General features: G+C 42.0%; 1 protein-coding gene across 4 annotated transcripts in view; it reads right to left on the bottom strand.

The window, feature by feature from the left end:
• Positions 1 to 373: 373 nt before the first annotated feature.
• LOC111658188 (vinculin-like) overlaps positions 374 to 21533 on the bottom strand; it is a 24721-nt gene continuing 3561 nt past the window's right edge. Inside the window, exons 2-23 of one of the 4 annotated variants that reach the window (XM_087175224.1) lie at positions 18104 to 18174; positions 16811 to 16961; positions 15999 to 16107; positions 14692 to 14814; positions 13496 to 13656; positions 11316 to 11406; positions 11052 to 11199; positions 10783 to 10936; positions 10377 to 10552; positions 10195 to 10293; positions 9118 to 9308; positions 8119 to 8318; positions 7570 to 7698; positions 7272 to 7421; positions 7061 to 7169; positions 6596 to 6898; positions 6396 to 6520; positions 5968 to 6153; positions 4456 to 4632; positions 3274 to 3477; positions 3090 to 3194; positions 374 to 2367 (exon numbers count right to left, since the gene is read on the bottom strand). In XM_087175224.1, the coding sequence (XP_087031350.1) occupies positions 2221 to 2367; positions 3090 to 3194; positions 3274 to 3477; positions 4456 to 4632; positions 5968 to 6153; positions 6396 to 6520; positions 6596 to 6898; positions 7061 to 7169; positions 7272 to 7421; positions 7570 to 7698; positions 8119 to 8318; positions 9118 to 9308; positions 10195 to 10293; positions 10377 to 10552; positions 10783 to 10936; positions 11052 to 11199; positions 11316 to 11406; positions 13496 to 13656; positions 14692 to 14814; positions 15999 to 16107; positions 16811 to 16961; positions 18104 to 18174 (3309 nt within the window). In that variant the 3' untranslated portion in view covers positions 374 to 2220. The remainder of the gene's footprint in view (positions 2368 to 3089; positions 3195 to 3273; positions 3478 to 4455; positions 4633 to 5967; positions 6154 to 6395; positions 6521 to 6595; positions 6899 to 7060; positions 7170 to 7271; positions 7422 to 7569; positions 7699 to 8118; positions 8319 to 9117; positions 9309 to 10194; positions 10294 to 10376; positions 10553 to 10782; positions 10937 to 11051; positions 11200 to 11315; positions 11407 to 13495; positions 13657 to 14691; positions 14815 to 15998; positions 16108 to 16810; positions 16962 to 18103; positions 18175 to 21533) is intronic. The other 3 variants (XM_087175226.1, XM_087175225.1, XM_087175227.1) reach the window with 3 other exon arrangements.

Genomic DNA, 21533 nt, shown 5'->3' with positions numbered 1-21533 from the left:
TCATGTTCCCCTCAGGATGAACCATGATGACTTTGGGGATCCAGATTTTTTTATTTGTAGCAACATCATCAGCTAAAGTTATCCAGTAATTTGGTTTATGATAAAGTACATGCAAAACCTCCCCATTAGCCTCAGCTGTACGTTGTCTTTAGTACTACTTAGCAAATATTAGCATGCAAACTTGCTAAATTGTATTAAACAACAATGATTAACACTACACCTGCTTAACATCAGCATGTTAAATTGTCATTGCGGGAGAGTTAGCATGCTGTTGTTAGCATTTAGATCACAAAGCCGGTTTGAGGCCATGTTCCTCCACAACACTCACTCGTTTTATGTTGTGGTAGCAGTGACTTATGAGGCACGACTCCAGTCATAATTATAGTCTTTTATTCTTCCAAGGCACAGCAGATGTGTTGGCAGGGCTAGAAGCTATCAGAATACATTCAGGGTGTGAATGAACACATCAAGTACACACAGAACTACACCCTGTCGCTCTCAGTGAGGGGTCAGTGACTGCTACATGCTCAGTAGGCCCAAATAAAAACTGAAAATGCAGTTGTACATTCTGTGCTGCTATTCAGAGCTCTGTCCCCAGCCATCACGGGGACGGCCCCCTTGTGCAGTCTAGGTGAAGAGGCTTCACACATACACACAGGCAAGTTCTCCATTTAACAGTTAAAGTTACCCAGCCATTGTTAAGAAAAAATAAAAGTGATAAAACTGTTTAGGGAATGAAGATGTGCATTCACTGATCTGGTTGCATGTAATATTGAGTTTCCTGTTCAACTGCTGTTTAATCATTCCTGACACAAACACTCCTTTTAAACAGTTTTTTGATTCTAACCTAAAAATAAACTAGACCACTGGACTGGCGTCAATGCCTGATATCACATTATTAAAAGATTGATTTTGTTCTCAAACCACCGGGGTCATCTAGAAAATCTGAATTAAAATAATGCTTTAGAGCCTCCAGAGTGGGACTACTGAGCTTACAAGGAGAAACGTCTAAAACAGGATGTTGGATGATGTCTAAAATCACTGTTTTTGATTTATTTTGAAAAAAACAAATCCCAACAGTTCAACTGTTACAGTGATAGCGCAGAAACAAACAATACATTGTACAGAGGGAAAAAATATTCTCTCTTTCTTTTGCTAAAAAAAAAATAGCAGACCACAAAACACTCCAGGGCCTCCAAAGAAAATGGTCTGTCTTGTTTTTTAATAACCTGGATCTGAAGTGTTAAGAGAACTTTATGAAGCTTACAGTAATAAAACAAATCCTTTGGCATTGTTCACTGCGACAGTTCAATAAAATTAAAAACAAAGAACTCGAAACACACATAAAAACACCTGAACTAACCTTGGCTTCTACTTTACTGTCACTCATACTACCACTGTCAAGTGAAATCCTCATGTCTATTAAATATCAACCTTCCTGCAGTCAACAAAAAGAAAAAGAAAAACCTTTATTGACAACCATACATATTTTTTTCAAATTACACAATTGCTGTTGAAACTCTATCATTTGCCCAAGAGTTATAACACTTTTAATCCAGAAGACCTTTTAGTTCTTCAAGTATAAACATCACCAGACAGCAGTGAGGATGTGTCACCTTTGAATTTGTAGATCCACAGTTAAGAACAGTGTTATTACTAAAAGTAAACATGAGGAGAGGAGAGCCCGTCATCAGCTCACACAAAACTCCACACTTTAGTGTCAAACTCAGTGAATAAAGCTCATAGCTCAGTGTTGTCCATAAAACAAATTATTACTGTATATACAATAGACAATAAGAAAATCTCACTGAAAAAAAATGAAGGAAAAGTAAATGTCCTCTAGGAGATAATATCTTGATAATGTCATAATTTGCATTTAGAAAATAGAAAAAATTTCCATGCAAAAAATATATACCTGGGATTTGGATAAACTCTTGTAACACAACATACCAAAAATATATATTAAAAAGTTACAGATAAAGGGAACTGGAGCGCAAAGCTGAATTCACTCCAATAAATGAAACCGGCTTGGTACCAAATCAAATGGTCCTGGTACACACACCCAGACTACAGTGGAGAATAAATCAAAATCACCTGCAGTTTCCTCTTTGAAGAAGCGCACGTTCACCCATGACGTATATGCACATTGCCACTTCTACATGAGGTGTGAGCCGTCGGTGCCAAGTTTAGAGTGTTACTAGTTTCAGTGCCCAGGTCTGTTTACTGGTACCAGGGGGTCTTGCGCACCCAGCGAAGGGTGAAACCTGCATCCGTGCGGATCTTGATGGAGGCTGCCTCTGCTTCTCTGACAGTCTCCTTCACTGACTGCATCAGATTCTGGGCGTTATGGACCAACATATCTGTGGCCTAGTTAGGGAAACAAGTGAAGCAGTCAATAAATAATAACAGAGATGGGACAAAATGAAAACAAGTTATCAGTGGTGGAAGATGTATTAACCTGTAAAAACACTGCATGTATTACATTAGTAGATTAGTAAAACTACTTAATGTACTGTTAGATAGTTAGTCTAAGTTATCTGAATGAAACCATCGAAGAGGTTTAGAGGGGAAATTTGACTAGATACTGCTTTTTTGTAATTAGTCACTATATGTTTGTTTTTTTAATGTAAAATCTGTGTCTGAAAAGTAGCAAGTAACTTTGTGTAAACATTCAGTACAAGTGAGTAGAGGAGAAATATACAATTTTCTCTTTTAAATGTTGTAGAATAGAGGTATAAAGTAGATTGAAATGGAAATATTCAAATAAAGTACATGTACCTCAAAAGTGTTCTTAAATATAATGTTTGAGTGAATGTGCTTTGTTACTTTCCACCACTGAAAGTTATAAGCGACACACTAATCCAATACGAATCAGTATTTGCACCGATACTGACCATATTAAGTGGATCTGGTATCGGCAATGACATGACTGATCCACATTAATTACATTTAAATACATTATAAAATTCAGTGTTACGTCATACAACAGGCTGCCAACTAATCAGCAGATACTCTGATGTTGAAGTTGCTGTATCAGGAGAGAAAAAGTTGGTGTGCATCCCGATAAGTTATGTGCAGTTTTAGTTTACCTGCTCTGACTCCTCCTCACTGATGTTTGTTCGTCCCAGCATGGTGGCTTTGACAGTGGAGAGGATCTTCAGCTGAGTACTGATGGTAGGGATGCGCTCACACACCTTTGCAAAGAGAAAGACATGTAAAGTACCTCTATAGAAGACATAAAGGACTTTTCAGCCTGTGTTTGTGTGTTCTCACCTGCAGCAGATTAGTTCTGATGCGTCTGTCAGTGCACTGCTTGGCCACTTCTTTAGCCAGTCTCGTCACCTCATCCGAGGCCTTGGCGATGTCCTTAGCGCACTGAATCAGTGCGCGTTTGTTCCCGCTTCCACCGCGCACCAGCCGAGACATTTCCGCCATCAGCAGAGCCATCCGCTTGGCTGCTGCAATGATGTCGTTACCCTGCGTAGAAGCGGGAGGGAGTAGAGGAGGAAGCAGTGAGACCTGTGAGCAAGCAGGATACTCCAGAGAAGCATGGCTTTGGATAAGAGATGTGAATGCAATAGAAACATATTGTATATCATGTATCCACACTTTTTTTTTCTGATGATAATCAAAATGTAGGATACTGAAAACAGTGTTACCAAACACTGAACGGATGCTGCTTTCTATGAATGTATTTGAATTGAAAAGCAAAACAGGCGTTAAATTTAAAAGCGTGTTCAGCAGGAAGCTGCATGCAGTGTCAGTGCACGTTATCACCAAATTTATATCCATAGTTTTGGCGGGAAACAGTGTTTAGGTTCTCACCGTCTCCCGTGTATCACAGTCAACCTGAGGTTAGTGCCCATGAGGTGATGTTCACAGTGTTGGAAGTGATCAGTACACACCCTGAGACTAAGAAGCAGAAGCAGGTGATCTTATTGGGCCAAGCAGGCAGTCTAACGTCAAAGATACATCACCCAGGAGTCTTTGGGAAACTGTCATCCTTGGCTTCACAGGTTGGCCAGACAACGAGTGACTGACAACAGCGAGGCAGAGCGCCTGGCCCCTCGTTTAAACCAGTGAAGCCAGCACCAGTTTGTCCATGTGGTGCAACAAACAAACTCGCCATTCCAACAATCTTTGACTTTTAGTGCAACCTTAGCATGGCATCAGCATAACCGTGTGTCAATCGTATCTGAGTGTGATGCAACAACAGTAAAACAGCAGCCACAGCTGGTTGGAGGTTTCCATAGTAGTGGCAGATGCAGAGCCTCAGAGACTGTGAGTACTCCAGAGGATGTTTCTTTGTCCTTTCTTGTGCGTTTGCATGCGTGGATGTGTGTGTGCACGGGGTCAAACAGTACTTCATGATCCTCCCAGGAGCTCATTGTACAAATACTATCTGACCCACATCTGGTTGTGTGTGTGCGCTCATGTGCATGTACGTGCGCAGACCTTGCTGGACCACTTGCGCGCCTCCTGGTGGAGAGCTTGGGCAGCTGCCAGAATGGGTTGATTGACAGGCTGGTTGGAGGGCATCATCAGCAGTTCTGGCTCATAGTCATCCTCACCATCAGTAAACTCATCTTCATCATCTACCTCCCTCTCCTCTACTGCCTCCTCCTCCTCAGGCTGGGCAGGGCAGGGCAGGGGGTGGGGGTTGGGAGTGGAGTTGTTGGTGAAGGTTGGAGGAGTAGGGTCGATTGGGATGGGAAGGAAAGAAAGGAAGGCAAAGAGGGTGGGAGGAGGAGGAGGAAAAAAAAGGAGGAGAGTGGAGAAGAAGGGGAAGGAGAAAGCCAGGGATGGCAGGAGGGAGGGAAGCATGGGAAAAGGAGGCATTTAGTACAGTATGAGAGGCACTGGATGGAAGAAGAGAGGACAGGAGACTTACAAGAGGGAGGAAGAGAGAATGCAAGCACTGTGAAAGAGAAGCGAAAAGGGGAGGTGAAACTGCACAGGCAAAGATGGTGTCGTGGGGGGAAAAAGAAAAGAGGAGGAAAGCGGAGCTGGTTTGGGCGGGCAGCAGGTGGATGATGTGCCTTGACGCTGTGGCTGAGTTGACAGTTTGTGAAGCATTTGCACAAACAAATAAAGTCGAAACTGTAACCAAAACCAGTGGTTGGCATCCCTCTGGTGTGTTTAAGAGTCTAAAAGCGTGTTGGGAAACATAGTGTGACCCTGTGCAATTATCAGAGATAGTTTGTGCCTGGTTTCCAGAGACACCTGTGATGCATAGATCATTAAACAGGTGTGAGGAAACTGTCAGGAGAGCTATAGAGGGGGTGAGAAGTTATGAGCTTCACAAAGAGAGCGAGAGGGCATTATTCCTGTATAATCAATGGTTAAAAACACAGTATAACTGTTCCTATACACAGCTCCTCCACACAAAAACACTTGGACACACACATATGGAAGGAACACAGACACCAATAGAGATGAAAGTGTAGAGAATCCAAAGTCCGCTTCAAATATAATGCACCTTTTCTCTACGTCTGCTATGGGAGACTGGATTGTCTCTCCACACATGACTCTTTATCTGATATTTGTAAGAGTAGGCCTACATGTGCATTAAACCATGAACAGTCTTACATGCTGACACCTCAAACTGATGACAGTTTCCAGTTTCAGTCTGAAATTGAAATCGAGCCACTGATCTCCACATTTCAGCATCAACATTATTTCAGGAAACAAACAAAAAAAAAACTTGTGTGTGAGAGGATACTTCCTCATTGGACAAGTGCATTATGGTCTAACAGAGAGGGATCATTTCAGTCGAGTCTGCTAACATGACATAGGAATATCACTAACCGATCTACCTTATTTAACCCAGAAGTGTGTGTGTGTGTGTGTGTGTGTGTGTGTGTGTGTGTGTGTGTGTGTGTGTGTCCTCCACTGATTTTGAAATTATACACACTTGATGGGGAGGATCTGCAAACTGTATATTTCTGTGTGTTTGTGTGAACTGACCTTGCTGGACCACTTGCGTGCCTCGTCATGCAGCTGCCTGGCTGCCACCATCATGGGCTCGCTCAGCACCTCTCCAGCCTTCTGCTCCGGGAACTCCTCGTCCTTTTCCTCTGGAGGAGGGGGCCGAGGCGGGGGTACCTCGCCCTCTGGCAAGGGGGGCTTGGGTGGCGCCTGCTCATCACTGACCTGGAAAAGACACACACAGACACACATATGTTACTTACAAATATGTAGTTAGAGAGCAAAGGGGGATATGTATGTATGTAAGTTTTTATCTTCTGTCAGGACCAGACACAGAACCCCCATAACTCCGATTTTAAAAGATTCTTTAATTGGTTTGAAATCACTGAATGGTTTCAGTAGGAGGTTCTTCAAATGTAGATCAAATGTGTTAATGTGGATAATAGAGAGTTTGTATTTGTGCTTACATGGAGCTGGTCCAGGTCAGGGGGTGGAGGAGGGAAGTCAGGCTCCTGAGGTTGGAAAGCCTCTCTAACTTTTCCGACTGCAGCCAGGATCCTCAGACACGAGTCCAGGTAGGCCTTCTGCAGAGCTGCGGGGAAAAACGCATGATCATTTCATACAGTACAGTATCTTGAACATGCGTTTGCACGGCGTATTCCTGTACCTTTATCTTGTATGTTCCCAGCCACTGCCTTGGCATCCATCACCATGGGTGAGATGGTGTGTGAGAGGATGTCTGACGCATGCTTCACTGTGTCTCTGAACCGTGGATCCTCAGAGTTCTCCATTTCCCTCTTAGCCACCAAGAGGACCCGATTAGCTCGTCTTGCTATGCTTGTTGCCCCGGCAACAAGCATCTGGGGCTGAACATTTGCCATGGCAACTCGGCATTTGTCGATGTCTTTCTTTATAGCCTCCTCAGACGCATCCAACAGAGATTTGGTGTCGATGGCCTCGTCCACCAGGCCTGAAGCAACAGAGAAACACACGAACACACACACCCATTAACCTCTCTAAATCTTATCTCAAATTTTAACAGGCTGCTGTAATACTGCAACTACTTCAAAATACTACTTCAAATTATTTTCAATAATTTAAGCAACACGAGAAATGTTAAGAAACTCCTCACCAGTGAGTCTTTCCACATTGTCAATCCACTGGTTCTTCATGGTGTCAAAGTGCTCGTACGCTGCTTTGTTTCCAGGATTCTTCAACAAGATCCGAGCAGCAGAGGTCACCTGAACATTCACACACATGTCAGACAGTGTATGACAGGCTCTGACAGCTTTGTGTTTCATCACTGTCTGCAATCATGCAAATACTAAAACAAACAGGTGCACCTGTGGTGTGAGCTCCCTGGCATGTTTCACAGCAGCATGTATCCCCTCCACTGTGCTCTTATTGGCTGTTCCCACGGCAGCAGCCTTCTCTGCGGTCGCCCCCAGCCGCCCTGCGTGGGCCTCGAAGTTCCCTGCACGCTCTTCAAAAACCTACAGCAAACATTATTGTTGGTATAGCTAGATAAAAAGTTTTATCGGGTGCCCATTCTTGGATAGTACGGAATCAGTAGAAATGAGGCTTTGGATTCATTCCTGTAACCATATTTGTAATCAGCACAGATTTGTGTATGTTACTGACCTCCTGCCTGTTGGGGGCATCAGGAGGAGCGGTTGAGGCCACAGCCAGCAGTTTGATAGGGGTGGTGGTGTCACTGAAAACGTCAGATACTTCCTGGGTCATCACCTCCTGCATGTGCTGCCGCAGGTCCTGGTAGAGGCAGAGTGTGATGCATCAGTCCACTAGGTGGAGCTCTGCACCAATACTTTCAATAATAACCAAGATGCATGCATCATATATACAAACCCAAGACTCCTTGTTTTTTGGGGGTTTTTTTATGGCTGCATCATTTGATCAAATGGAAACATTTTTACATGTGCTGTTCATCATTTTATCCAAATTTCCCCCAAATGTAGCCTGACATATTTGGTATATTTGGAAACTTAATGATCCTCACTGTAACGTAACATGACCTCTGTTCTGCACAGCATACATTTCTAATGACAGAGTTTAAACCTGAGCCTTGATTCATTTATAAACAGGTGTGTGTGTGTGTGTGTTTGTGTGTGTGTGTGTGTGTGTGTGTGTGTGTGTGTGTGTGTGTGTGTGTTTGTGATACCGCTGAGCTACCTTGAGGCTGTCCTGCAGCTGTGCGGCTGTAGCTCGCGCATGAGGAGCCTCAGCCTCTCCCCGGCCGGCCATGTCTGCCAAAGATGCCATTAGACCTTCTGTCCGGTCACAGCGTCCAATCATATCCTGTCGATACGGGCCTAACAAGCCTCCTGCCAGCCTCCTCCCTTCTCCAACCATTCCTCTGATCGCTGCCTGACCTGGAGAGAGACACGCATCAGGAGTCATTATTATGTCACATCTGGATACCCAATAGCTCAATGTACTTCAATAAAAAACAAAATACAACAATTACAGGTTCTTGTTTAGACATTTGTATTTCTCGGTAACATGGTCGATGAATAATAGGAATGGAAGGGGTGACTAATGACTGTGGTTTAAACATCTTTTTTTGTAAATTACAGGTTGCTGTATTTCGTAGCACATGCTGACCACATGAAGTTTCCAGGAAGACACTGTGTGATTAATATCTATAGTGTTGTTATCTCTTCTAAGGACGCATGTAGCAGGAAGGTACCTGTGATCCATTGTAGCCTCTCACACTCTGCTCCCACAGGGAAGCACGGGAGAAAATAGCAAACAAACAAATGACAAAACAGGGATATAGCACATAGCAAATAAAACAAAGCATTAAAAACAATGCAATGCTCGCTGAATGACTAAGTAGGTCTGATTAATGTATGAGATACATGACTGTGGGCATTTAAGGAAATGGCATCAGTCACCACTGTAGTTATTTCTGTGCCACATTCAGAAATGTTTCCTGACTGAAAACTGATGTGGTTTCCTCATGCACCACAAACACCTCACATCTATCAAGATCCTCTATTTGGCGGCTAATAGGAGTCACACAAGTTGCCAACATATTACCACATTCACCCGCCCTTCGTCAGCTGCATACAGGAAGCTGATGAATGACATGCAAGGTCAAAGCGTTTATTTTTGAACCAAACTACTACATTATCCCTCCCTAGAGCAGCCATCCATCCTCGCTCTCACCTACTCCTCTGTCGTCCACTCCGGGGTTGTTCACCCAGCGGAGGGCCTGTTCCATCTTGCCCTCCAAGGTGACGGCAGGCTTGGCTGGTCTCATGTTGGCCACGGCACGGTTGGTTTTGGACTGCAGGGTCAGCAGTGCCGCCCCAATCTGCTTTGCCAATGCACGGGCCTCTGGGCTGTCACCTTTACCCCTGAGACAGTGACAGGCAGAGGGACGGTTAGAGGGAAGAACAAAAAGCCAAGTTCTAGAAATAAGCTGTGAAATACAAATTTCTAGTCTGTAATTTTTTACTGTTTCACCACACCCCTGTTAGACACCATCCATAAAGGGAAATACCACCATCAAAGGCTAATGCCACTTTTCCATCTGCTTTAGTCAGCATTAATTCTCATCTTGTGTAACCATTAAATCAAGATAAATGCTTGTATTACTGGTTTGCAGTAGGAGAGTTTGTGTTTTCCACAGACACAGGTACAAGTTCTGGTCCAGGCCAGTAATTCAAGAGGAGTAAAATAATATTCATATAATATGGAATAAAGTACATTCGTTTGAAAGAGTACAGGCTTAATGAAGGTAGTATTTCTTTTGTGACCTTGTGCAGTCGGTTTTCATGAGATAATTCAGGAATGACATGTCTACAGAGCCACATATTATGAAAGTACAATCTGTTCCAGTTTTTCGAAAATACTTGATAATCCCCCAAATCTTTCAGTGCACTTGCAGAGTAACATTTTTTCCTCTTCTCAAGTTCAGATCCATTGTTTTTGTGTGGATCTGGGTCACTCGGGTTACTTTGTCATGTTTATCTCTGGTTTCCTATAATGGTCAGTAGATGCAGTGGAAGTGTAGCACCGACAATATATCCGCAACGGTGACTCATCGTGATTCACTCAACTGCAGCTCCATCTAGTGAACTTACTACTCTAAACCCAAAGTGAAGTTTACTTCAAATATGAAATTAAGTGGCTTGAACTTTGAGATGAGTGGTATTTTACTTTAAGTAAGTTTTGATCCTCAAACTGACCCGCCACATAAAAGCCCCATCTCCTCCACACCATATTCAAACAGTCAGAAACCTTATTGTAGGACTGATGCCCAAGGTTGACGGGCAACAACATATTTTCCAGGCAGGTAAAATATGCCAGCTATTGGTGGCATGAGGTTGCAGTTTGAGCCTAGAAAAAGAGGTTCTACGAGTTACTTAAAACAATCACGAAACATCATCAGTCATTCATGCGTCAGGGAAGGGAAAGCACACTGTTTGCGTAGTTCCACGAGTCTGGCGGTGAGTCCTGCGATCTCACTGATGGAGCGCAGTATGTCATCCCTCTCTTTGGGGTCTTCGCACAGATCGGCGATGCGTTTGGCCTCCGCTAGTAGCGCTCTGATGTACTCCTCACCCTCCGGACCACCGTTAGGATCAGCCAGCCAGGCCTAAACAACGCACATACATGACTTAGCTCTCTTCTGATGAAATATACAACATAAATCAATAACTTAACTTCTTACAACTAAAACTCTTCACTGAAAATTGCTTGCTTGCTTGGAAATGAACTAGAACAATAAAGACAGAAATAGGATAAATCTAATGCAGAGAGGAGGTATGACTCACTGGGGAGCGGGTTAACATGGATTACTGTGTTGTTGTTGTTATTTTATCTGACCTGTGCAGCGTCCAGCCTCCTGGCAATGGCCTGTTTGGCATTGATTAAAGCCTCCAGTCTGCGGGCAGCACCGTCCACTTTGCAAAATAACAAGTCTAAGCCCTGCGAGCACTGGCCAGCGCGCTGCACACATCCTGGCGTTGTACCCTGGCCTCTATCGTAAAAAAGAAAAAACACACACAGTTCACACATGACAAAATACTTTACATTGACACACAGAGGCAAAGAAAATAGTTGAACTCACTCTCTCTCTCATATAAACACACTACCTGGCTCGTAGATCTGCTATCTGGTCCGTCATTTGTCCCAGAGCCTTAGTGGTTGCCAATATATCTTTCCTCTCCTTCCCAGCACACAGCTCTCCCACCTTACCAGCTTCATCCAGTATCACACGCAGGGCAACCTCACCGGCGTCTCCTAAAGACGACAGCGCATGACAGGATGAGACCGTGGAATAAGATCTAAAGAGCTGATGAAGTGCTTTAGCTGAAGACATGATAAAAAAAAAACGAAAAACAAACACACACAGTTACCTGGCTGTCCATGAGGATCTTTGAGCCAGCTTTTAGCCTGTGCCATCTTTGACTCAATCAAAGCCAGAGATCTCTTCAAAGCCTCCATATCCTGAGGTAAAGAGAAAACACAGCATTGTGTATAGCTTTGTCCAAACAGCAGTGGCTATTAAATAAGTAGGTACCGCTTCATATTATGGCAAACTTATTATATAACTAATTCATTACTGTTACAATTACAATAATATTCTAAAATAAACGGTGTTAAGTAAGTTGTGAGCCCAAATTAAATGGAGAGGCTGTTGTTATTTTGTGTTTTTCTCACAACAAAAACACCAAATGTGTTAGTTGGTTTCTTGATGCTTTCCAACTCCATTGTCTTGTGTGTGGCACTCAGCCCTGAGCCCATTCAGTCTTACTGAAGATGTAAACCTTTAAAAATGGGTCACATTGTGATTCAACATATATTACACTGCTGGTCTTCATCTTCTGTATGTAAGATATAGGCTTTGTGTACACAAGTTATATTTGTTAGTTTATCTTTTGTTGACAGTAATAAAAATATAACATATGACTACTCAATTTCATATTTTAATCATTATTAATTAATTGATGATTTACACACATTTACAGCTGCAAACTTGGTAAAGTTTAAACTGTGTGTGTGTTAGAAAGCCACTGATAAATGACCAGTGTGTTAGAAACGTTGCAGCCAAATGTATCGACTTAATTGTGGGCTCTCAACCGTTCATTAATGTTTATTATTAAACTGTAAAGTAGTAAAAAAGTATTCATGTACCATGAATAAAGTCATTAGTAATAACACAAGCATTTATGTTTTATTGTAAAGTTTAACAGTTTCCATAAATTCTGTGTAGCCAAACTAATTAGCTGATATGTTGTTAAAAATAACGGATGAAGTGGAAAATTAGACAATTAAGGGGGGATGACAATCTCACATTTAAAATGCAACAAACACTTTCATTGCTTTATACCAGGTGGAGAAAAATAAATCCTTTTCCCAGCTCAGAAGAGACTGAACCACTTAAGTGGAGCCGTTCAATACAACCCATCTATTATGGATGTGTCTGGACACCAACCAGTTTATTTCTATAATTCATGACCTGAGCAGAGGACAGCCATCGCGTGCCAGTGGTTCCCCCCACACACTGACAGTAAACTATTACAACAGCTCATACACAAAGTATGCAGAATTTCCACAGCAAACACACAAACACACACAAAGGACAGACAGGCAAATCAGTGTCTGAGGTAGCTGTGTGCAGAAAAACATGCAGGGTTACAGGTTAGTCTAGTGAAACAGATCTCAACTGTAAAGGTGACGGAACCCGTTACACAATCTGTGTTAAAAAAAATTATGTGCCAAAAAGTATTTCCCAGGGAGTATACTCTGCCCAAACCAGCATCTTATTGTGCTATTGACAGCTGTATCACACAGTAAACATGAGCAGCACGTGAAAGAAAATACCATGACGGGAAATTCTGAGGCGATTATTGTTAAAAAAAAAGCTCAAACTCTTAAATAACTGTCGTCTGTTTCATGCCATTTGACTCAAATAGACGCCTAGAGACAAACATATGCACATACATTAATACAGTGATGAAGCATGTGTACTGTACATCATCACGTCAGATAACAGAGAACAGAGAGTGGATTAAAACACATGACATACTTACTGTTAAATACCACCATGACAGATATATACATATACATATATATACATATATATTTATATATATATATATATATATATACAATGTAAGCTCGGAGACATATTTCCATATTTCCTTCTCTCTCACACACACATACACACTTGCATGCTGGAAACTGCAGAGGGGGAGAGAAACAGGCTTACCTTCTACAGGGAGGAAAAGAATGGAGGAGGAAGGTAAAGAAAGAAAAGAAAAAGAAAAACCAGGAGTTATACTACCGAGCAAAAAGAAAAGTGGAGACAAAGTAAAGAGTGAATTTTTTGAGGATGCTCTCTATAGTACAGAGGGACGTGTGGATAGAGTGTGTGTCTATGTGTGTGTGTGTGTGTGTGTGTGTGTGTGAACAGGCACTCCAAAGCAAAAGTGAATGTTTGATTGAGGTACATGGGGAGTTTTTTTTTTTAAAGTTAGGGTTGAGGGTATAAAATGGAGAAAACCTGAGTTCACATGCGCAGCTCAGGTCATACCTTATTGGCCCACGCGTCCTCATCCCACGTGGTGAGCTGTAAGACTCTTATAATCTCGTTGATTTCAGCGCTCATCTTTTCAAAGGTAAATCTTCTGTTCCTCTCCGCCTCCTCAACGCCGGCACCTCGACTGCTCTTGGTTGCGACAAAGATCTTTATGGCTGAGGACAAAAACATTAGTATTTCTAATTACAGTCATTAAGGAGCATAGATTCATCACAAAAGATATAAAACTGTCCATTAAAGCCACTATTTAAGTAGCTTTAAAGCTCTATTAGCTGATTTTTTTTGGACACAGGGAGGCAGCAGACGCAACATACTGTAAGTTGATATGGCAAAGTTATTAGCAAACAGTTGCTTATTTATGCATGCTGCAGATACAAAGCAACATTAATTCTCATTTGGAGTCGTGTTTCTTGTAGCTTGATGAATCAAAGTCCAATATTCCCTTTTTCTTTTAGTTCTGTTTTTGGTCTCCACCAACTCCTGAGGGAAAACATCTGGCTATTTGGCTGCTAAATGCTCCACTCTGCCATTTAGTTGTTAACTTAGTCTTTCTGGTGCTGGGGCATGTTAAGTACAGCGGGTTTGTCAGAGCTCTTCCGATGAAATCAGCTGTGCGATGCAGCCAAAATCGACACGAGAGCCCTGAGAGTGAACCAAAACGTAGAAGTTGTGGTCTGTTAAACCAAAACAATGAGCTGAATGATGCCAGAAAAGCTCTGTAAAGCTGAGGGGAACTTCAGAGTCAGATGTTAATTATCTGTGGGTTCACTGGTGTGATCGACCCCTTTTTAGTAGTAGTAATCATGTGATCCATTGTTAACACAACAGTATCGATTATATCCACTTTAAGTTGCAAATTGGTTTGTGATCTTACAATAATCAATTGCCCCAAACTTTTTTGACATTACACCCTCAGTGAACTTTCAGGTTTGAATGTAGAGCTTTCAAAAGCTGCAGCAGCGTTTCTCTTCTTTGCTGGTGCAGAACACAGTGCGAGAGGCACTAGTAGAGCTGCTAGTGGGCGGCGTGTGTGTGTGTGTGTGTGTGTGTGTGTGTGTGTGTGTGTGTGTAGTCAGTCTGACATCCCCAGCAACTAATGACTGTAATTATCAGCGTTGCTATAACAACCGTTGGATGCTCAGTGACCTGCGCAGTCATTTGCCCACACACATACATACAGTCACACATACCTGATATAAGTACAGGCAGCAGCTCTTTGACAGTGTTCATGGAGCTGACTAGCATCTGTCTGTGTTCTTGGTGCGTCAGCTCCTGCTGCCTCTCCTCTATCATCTTTGACATTTTGGTCATCCCTGAGGAAAGAGAGCAACATGGGGAGATGTTATTGTTCTGTGAAAGTTAGAGGTGACCAAAATCAAACCAAAACAGCAGGGGGACGCAGAAAAATGAGCTTGTGTTTGGCTTTAGCATCACAACTTCAACTGTGCTCGAACAATCAAGAGGCTGAGGCCACCCCTCAGTGTTTTCACCAAATGAGTAGTTCCAACACATCCAAACATCATTACCTCATGAACGACTGATCTCGTACAATGACAGCATCAGTAAAGTGTGAGAAAACCCTGGCATCAGATTTCCTCTCAGCTCATTATGCCACAGAGCACTGACAACACAATTGACCTTTTACCTCTGATGATAAATAGATTGTTTACGCTCCTGCTCTCCTGCCAGTGAAAAGACTCTGATCAGTAATCACAGCATCTTAGTGTCAGAGGAGCAGTCGGCAGTTAATTTAGTTTTTCAGCATGGGAGATTGATCTTTAACCCGGAGAAGAGCCTGAAACAAAGGCTGATTGCGCGGTTCATGTTTTTCTGTTTGCCCTTAGAGAACATCATCGCCAAAGCCAAACAGCATGACGCATTTGTGTTGACCTTTTTGTCCTCTATATTAACACAATTCTTTATACAGTTTCCTGAATGTGTAGGGATTTTTAATAAAGACTCAATTTGCTGCGATTAATTTGCTGATTTCCTTTTTTTTTTTGAAAATCCCTTCGCAAAGTCACAAACAGTCAAACCAAAAGAATATTTATGTTTCTGTCAAATAAGACAAAGAGAAGTTCAAATCATCACTGATCAATGAACTAACTGTTCTGCTCTAAACTGGAACACAGCGACCCTGTTGCCGAACTGTTCTTCCTTAAAATAAATATTCTTCATTGCAGATTTACTGTAATAGCCCATGATTTTGATATCTGGATTTTTTATGTAGAAGTCGCTTGAAACATCCCAAGATTGATTCTTTCTGAGAGGTCTTTGTTAGACCCTCCCTCTCAAGGCATATAACCCCCCAAAAATTTGTTGAATCATTTTTTGTCAATGCAAAATGTCTGAAAAGTATAAGTTCTAATAGCACTCTTTGATTTCCACTTTTAGTTAAACCACAGAAAACTACAATTGGAGTTGTCCTCACTGCTTTAACTTACACAGCTTTAAATTGGCTTTAAAAAAACAACTAAAAAAACAAGCTCCTGCTGACCTGGTCCCAGGTTCTTGGTGTAAGTGATGAGGTCCTCCATGGTCTCCACCACTTCAGCTACAGCCAGATACTCTAGGATACCTTTACACACTCTGATTATCTTGCGCACCTAGAGCACAACACAGACATAATCACAACCAGATGAGACCATGGATACAGGCACAAAACAAAGGGCTGATAATGTTGATTAGAAACAAGCGTCTTTATTAGAGAACAAAATTCAATGTGGCCATGAGCTTTTTTTAGACGGCGTAGAAGTTGCCCTGTTGTTTGTGTGGTGTTTGTGTGTCTGTGTCTGTGTGTGTGTGTGTGTGTGTTTGTGTTTACAGTCTTGTGATGTATGTCTTGTGACTGTGAGAAGTTGCTCTTTCAAAAATGAGGCTAGTGATGAGATGTGGCAAGCATAATCACGTGCCCAATGTGATTCCACTTATGGAGCTGCCGGCAAACATTCAACACACACATACACATACACACACACACACACCATGCAACCTGGCACACACTATATCCTCACATACACACATATATATATATATACACAGAGCCAGCCACACACATATCCTGAGTTATGACAGAGGGAAATCATTTGATCTCAGTGATTAGATCTGGCTGCATTTGAGACTTGCTTGAAGCTGAGTTCCTCCTTCCTCTGTACAGCTATCTCAAGCTTTCTTTTTTCAAAGATACCACACCTCTGAAGTAAAAGCAATTCTCAGGAGACATACATGGAGATAAAGAGGCAAACACAGACACACACACACACACACAGACAGACACACACACACACAGACACACACACACACACACACCTCTGCCTCATCAAAGGTAAGGAGCAGGTCGGACGTTCCAGACAGTATCCCTCTGGATCCATCAATCAGGTAATCTCGTGCGGGAACAGAGTACGGATCTGCCTTTAGCATCTGAGCGGCCTGGACCAGCTTAGAGCACGAGTTCTCCACCCTGAAAAATACACAGCACACACATTTACTGACAACAGGGATTAATCACCTTAATAAATCCCACAGATCAGATCTGACATTTAACATAGAAAAGCGAAACATATGCGTCGAAGAACGCTGCTCTGGTAACAAGAGATGGTTGGGCTTGCAAGGTGTCATGGAAGGAAACTGAGATGATTTTGCAGATTTTTCTGCACATACACAGAAAACTCAGAAGATTCTGCTTCCTCCGTCTAAAGAATAAAGATAGATGGAGGTGGGTGATCTGGGATTTATAGTTTTTTACAATTTTTAAATTGATGACTAACAATGTGAGATTGTGAAAGTTCTCAGCTATCATTTTCTGTCTTGACTTGTCTGCTCATTGGAAGTCAGTGATTAGCTTAGCCTGAAAAAGGTGATGGATTTTAGGAGCACTTGAATAAAGCCAAGTCCCTCCTCTTTCTGACCCCCATTGGTCAGGGTATCGATGGCTGCTGGTTCATCTATATTTAGGCAGGTTCACATTCCCACATGCCCCCTCCTAAGCCCTGTGAGTGAGATTTATGGTGTAGTGTCCTGTGTATGTGTGAGTGAGCAGTGAGAGAGCGGTGTGCGGATCTGATTAAGGTCTGGGCCCTCTTCTTAAAACTTAAAAAACCAATTTGGAATTTGAAAAATAAGCAACAAACGGAAAGGAAATCAGGGAGAAAACAAACATATTAATATTGGTGTGAATGCACAGTAAACGCTTTGACATGGCCGGCAAATACAGCCTGATATTTAAGTCCCATGATTGCTGAGTAGCAGCTCTCAGTCGGCACCCAAGAGTTCATGTCAGCTCTCTGGATGCAAGCTGGAAAACAACAAACAGCCTCTCAGCAGTCTGGATGCGGGAGCCGGACAGTCCCCCGGGCTCAGCCTCAGAAGTGGCTCTTTGTTGCAGCTGGGAACACAGCCACATTTCCTAACATTAAATCGTCTGGAATCCTCTTTTTAACAAGTTCTCTGTCTGCTGAGATAAAGTGGATCATTTCTATATTTTTGCCACTGAGTGTTTCTGTGAGTGACTGTGGGCGAGAGCAGAGACAGAGGGAGGTACACAAAGAAACAAGAGTGGTGCCCTTTCTTCTAAAGCACGTGCAGCGCTTCAGACTTACTTACTTAATGAACGCAGGAGGCATGTCTCTCTTCATCACCTGGTCTTCAGTGGTTTGAACCGTTTCCTTCCCCACCTGCGACACACACAGATGGACCATTTATTTTATTATCATTAGCTGCAGCAAGAGAGGAAATAGTATTCAAGTAAGCACTATTAATAGTCTGCAGGGTGAACGGGTGTGTATCAATTCACACCTATTTCAACCATGCGTGCATGTCATATTTTTCAAGCTTCGGGGGGGAAGCAGCTCAGTGTCTGGTTGACTCGGCTGCCTGTTGTTCCACATGAGGGCAGGTCGGGGGGGGGAAAGACGTTTATTCTGCTCTAAACTGACCCGCATGTGGCCGTGAATGTGAGGTCTGTAGAGATGATATCACCTAGTCATCAGCACAGTGTAAACGATGCAGAAAATAAAATTCAGCTTTCTTTTGTTCTGCACAAACAGAACTCGACAGTAATAAGTGGGAGTATTGATTTTTCTATTAGAGTTACTTGATTTTTTCCTCCGTGTGTGAGTGTTTTCTTTCTGATTGTGACTCAAACTAAAAACCTGTGACATTTTCATGCCCTCAATTTTTTTTCAATACCCTAAGGACCTTAAAGATTTGGTTGCATGGAATTAATACCCTCACTTTAAAAGAGAATATTGAAAAGCGTTGGCAGGTTGTTCCAAAGTTGTGGTGCCCTAACAGCAAAAGCTCTGCCCCTTTAGTCCTACATATTGACATGGGAACTAGCAACTGAGGACCTCAGACTACATACAGGTTGATATGGGGCAATTAATTCAGAAATATAGTCTGGGAATAGGCCATGAAGTGCTTTAAAAGTCATAAGCAGAATCTTAAAATCGATTCTGTAATTGACTGGTAGCCAATGTAGAGACATTAAAAGCAGAGTAATATGATCTTGTTTCTTAGTTGTTGTTAGTAGCCTGGCTGCTGTATTCTGTTTTATTTGAAATCTGTGAATTGTTTTCTGATTTATGCCGGTTAGGAGACCATACAGTAATCATGAGGAAATCCTCCATAACCAGCAAGGAATGGTTTCTAGAATCTCTGCTGCAGAAAACAGACACAACAGTGCATTGAGTGCAAAATCGCGTGTGTGCGCGCGCACACACACACACACACACACACACACACACACACACACACACACACTCAGCAGGGTGACATTGCTCTCTTCTTCTACATATGTTCATACAGGGATGCAGCTGGCTGAAAAGCTACAACTGGCCCTCACACACAAAACACATCCTATAACACACACGAGCATCCGCCCACACACACACACACACACACAAACACACACACGCGATGCAATTACAGTGAGATGATGACATCAGTCTCTTGCTGCTCTATCGATGAAAGTCCGTTAATAGACTTTCCGGCTCCAGAGACTCAGGAACACTTTCACATACACACTGAGATCCATGCTGCTGTAGACTTCTCTTCTCATCATACACTGTGGCCGGTAAGAGCCTTAATACAGCAATACCAATTTTAGCTGGTGTGCTGCTCATTGCATCAATAATTAAAGTCATTATAAGTGGCTGTATTTTATTTACCGCAGAAGCAAGAAATCTAGTCTCATCAGAGGTTTCATCTTTGTGTAACTAAAGCAACACAAAATAACTCCTCATTTAAAGTGACCAGTCAGGCTCAAGTTTTTAAGTATGAACTTGAACTTAACACCAGTGAAATTTTAATATTTGATTTTATATCAGAGTGCAACAAGACAATCTCCACAGATAGCTAAAAAAAAGACACAGACAACATGAAAAGATGTGGAGAGAGTGAATTCCACCCCCTGATAAGATGTTTTATATGATGATTCTACTCTTTCTTAACCTAAAGTATACTTTGCATTGTCATTTGTCATTTTATCTGTCAGACCTTTAATTCTGTCGATGTGAAACATTGTAATGAATAATCACAAACACTGCAAAAGGGATATAATTGAAATATCTGAGAGCCTCTGTGTATCTTGGTGAATTTCCTTCTTTAAAAAAGAAAGCAGCGAGATCTACAACTGTGAAATGTGAGGAATGCGGCTTTACAAGTAGAGCGCAGGTTGAGGAAACTCTCCGGACAACCACCAACGAGTCACATCAGGTCACTGATCAAAGGCTTTCCTGTAAGCAGCAACACTTGGCATTGATTATACAATGCATAATTGATGCGAAGTTCAGTGGTTTGCTGGGCTGGCTGACAGTGTGATATGTGTGTGTGTGGTTGAACAGCCTGAAAGGTGCGACAGCTCCGGCAGGAAACAGACAGCTGTCAATTGTAGCTGACACTATACAATTAGCCTGGTCCCAGCTCAGATCCACAGGCATCAGCTCTGATGTGGATACTGCTTTCACTGTCTTTTCATGAACTTCTTGTTTTGGATTACATATTAATGTAACAGTCCAGTCCAATCAAAGAATGACGGCAAACGTCAACACCTGCAAATAATGATTAATAGTTCTTTTATCAGGAAATGTATTGGTGACCTGGGGTTCAAAGACACTGCCCACACAACATCGGAGGTTCCAGGCGAGCTGGGGACATTTGCTGCATGCTGTCCCTGCTCTTTATCGCCTCATTCTCTGCCACCTTTCTAGTGTCTGTTATCAAATCAAGAAAGAAATCCACTCCTCCCACCTCAAAAATACTTCATAAATCATAAAAATCATAAATATCCTTTGATGGGTTTATATATATATATATATATATATATATATATATATATATATATATATATATAAAAATGAACAAATAATTTAAATGTATATAACAAGTACCAGAGCCTAACGTCTCAAAATTACATTTACCAATAGCCAAAAAATCCAAGTATTCAAAAATTTATAATGAGAAAAGCAAGCAAATGTGCACATATGTGACACTGTACTCAAAGCACATGTTTGATATTTTAAAGTTGCAGATTTAGTTTCTTGGCCACAGAAAAAAGGCTATAAATCACATATTTATTTGACGTATAATTAATGACCCTATAAAGCCATAGTATGTAATAGCTAGCAAAACAGTAAAAGTTGTGAGCCGTAAAAACCAAAACAATGAGCTGAAAGGCGCCAAAACACTTTGTAGCACTGAGGGGAACTGCAGAGCTTGCTCATCATTCCCACGTTAAAAGCACACAGCCATTTGACCCATTACTTATACAGAAATATAGGATAGTGCAGCTTTAAAGACATTAATAAATGAAAGAACATGTTAAATTGATTAGCAAGATGGAGCAATCTGTCAATCAAGGAACCATCAATTCTGCTATAAAGTATAAACCAGGAGTAGATTTAAGACAGACTGAGAGATGTGTAGACACGCAGCTGGAAACAAAGACTTATCCTGGATCTGATGGCTCATATTTACATGGTAGAGCATGCTGAGGAGTGTGGTGTACGTGTATTTAGGGGGGGGGGGGGGGGCT

This window comes from Seriola lalandi, unplaced genomic scaffold (assembly GCF_002814215.2).
Source record: "Seriola lalandi dorsalis isolate HSWRI2012SDOR001 ecotype SW California unplaced genomic scaffold, Sedor1 jcf7180002054426, whole genome shotgun sequence".
Lineage (NCBI taxonomy): Eukaryota > Metazoa > Chordata > Actinopteri > Carangiformes > Carangidae > Seriola > Seriola lalandi.
This window is presented reverse-complemented; position numbering and strand designations above follow the sequence as displayed.